At 22.7% G+C, this 2,059-nt stretch overlaps 1 protein-coding gene across 1 annotated transcript in view; it reads right to left on the bottom strand.

The window, feature by feature from the left end:
* Positions 1-2,059, bottom strand: part of LOAG_18697 (ankyrin repeat domain-containing protein) — a gene marked incomplete at both ends in the record, with an annotated part of 9,009 nt that overhangs the window by 3,945 nt on the left and 3,005 nt on the right. Inside the window, 3 exons of the mRNA XM_020451360.1 lie at positions 325-498; positions 1,027-1,214; positions 1,843-1,975. Coding sequence (XP_020304861.1) covers positions 325-498; positions 1,027-1,214; positions 1,843-1,975 — 495 coding nt within the window. The remainder of the gene's footprint in view (positions 1-324; positions 499-1,026; positions 1,215-1,842; positions 1,976-2,059) is intronic.

Genomic DNA, 2,059 nt, shown 5'->3' on the forward strand with positions numbered 1-2,059 from the left:
AATATTTTGGTTGTCCATTTGAAATATCATTATCACAAATGGAAATATTTTGGTTGTCATTGAAATATCATTATCACAAATGGAATATTTTGGTTGTCATTGAAATATCATTATCACAAATGGAATATTTTGTTTATCAATAGAATAACATTATCAAATTGGTTATCGATAAAAGATCATTATTAGAAATGGAGTATTTTTGATTATCAATAGAAAAAACATTCTTAAAAAATGGAATATTTTAATTTTAATGAAATAAAATGGTTTTTTTTCAATTATTAAAACAAAAAATAAGGAAAAATTAAAAATTTCCTCAAAAAATACTTTTATTAAATCGTTGTTGCATTGTAATTTCCCCAAATTCAGTTTGATAAATGTCAACTTGATGTGAGCCAACAGATTTCATCAATTTTGTTTCAAAATCATGATGATGAGCATCCTTTGATATTTCCTGTGAACGATGTTTGTGATGATAATTCATTGCAGCAGTTGATCGTTCTTAAATTAAAAATCAAAAACGAAAAAAAATGTTTATAATTTTATTAATTAATAATAATCATTATCGTAATTTTCTTACCTGATAAATATTTCATATCAATTACTCATTTATCACATTTAATCAAATGTATTTATTAATTCTTAACTTAAAAAATATAATATTAACTTAGTTTAATGCTTAAACTTCTAATGATAATTTTGGTTAATATCCTTATCATCTAATAATAGGTAGTTTCTGCTAATTAATAAGTTTCCGTTCCTTTATTTTTTGGTATTATTAATTTTGAATAAGATAAATATATGGTTTAAGGCATGAATGTTATCATTGTTATCACATAATTAAGTGTATAATTTATCATTTCATAATATTTATTAGTATTGCAATTTACCTGTCCTTATCTTAGGTGATTAATTTTTAAAAAAAAAACGAATATGGATTATTTAAGGTTATATGAGGAAAAAATTACTTGCCTGAATGTGAAATATCACTTATTCCATAAAAACTGCTACTTTCTGGATTATCACTACCTTCCTTTCCATTATCATTGTTATCATTATTATCATTATCATTGCTTAAATTTTCATCAATTCTTGTCATTTCAACCAATTTCTTCTTCATCTTTCCTCCTTTTTCATTTTTTTCATACAAATATTCATTTTCCTTTAATTGTTTCAATTGAAGACCATACCCATCTCTTGATTTATTTAAATTTTTCCTAAAAAAAAAATAAACAAAATCTTTTTTTTCTTTTAATTTAAAATATATGAAAAAATATTTTATCATTTCTTAAACAAGTCCTATTTCTTTTTTTTTCATTAAATGACTTATTCATAGTTAATAAATTTAGCTGCACAATGATTAAAACAAGTGATAATTTTAAACTGATACTCTTATCAAATAGTAGTTGATAATGTTGCTAATATTTTTATGAAAATCATACAATTTGCAAATTTCAAATGTTGCATTTTAATTTGAAATTTATTTATATTTAAATAGTATAAATACTGCTGAAATTTCAATCAGTATTTTTATTTAAGACTTTTTTTAATTATTTAAATTATCTTTATTTAAGTTTTTTTTTTGCGCAAATTTATGATGAATATCGTCTGAATTTTGCAAATTATGCAAAATCTGTTAGCAAAGTGATAATTAGCTGATCGATTGATGTTTAGCTAATCCTATACTTGAGGGCTATATTCATCATGATATCAGTTGAACTTATTGATTATCTCGGATCTATCAATGAAGTGATAATTAGCTAATCAATTGATGTTTAGCTAACCTTATATCTTTAGGAGAATATTAATAATACTATTGTAATAATGCTATATCCATTTGCTTACCTTGATGATTTACCTTTCTTTTTGTTTTCATCTTCAAAATCATCCTCTTCTGATGTCCAGTTATTATTGTTTGGCCAATCACCGTTGTCATCTCTTTTTTTCGCATTTCCAGAAATTTTCTGAATTTTTTCACCTTGTAACTACAAATAATTTAGCTATTAATTAATTATTAATTGATTAATTAGAAAGTATTGTTGATAAGGTAAATATAATATTG

This window comes from Loa loa, assembly GCF_000183805.2.
Source record: "Loa loa unplaced genomic scaffold supercont3.450, whole genome shotgun sequence".
NCBI classification, from domain to species: domain Eukaryota; kingdom Metazoa; phylum Nematoda; class Chromadorea; order Rhabditida; family Onchocercidae; genus Loa; species Loa loa.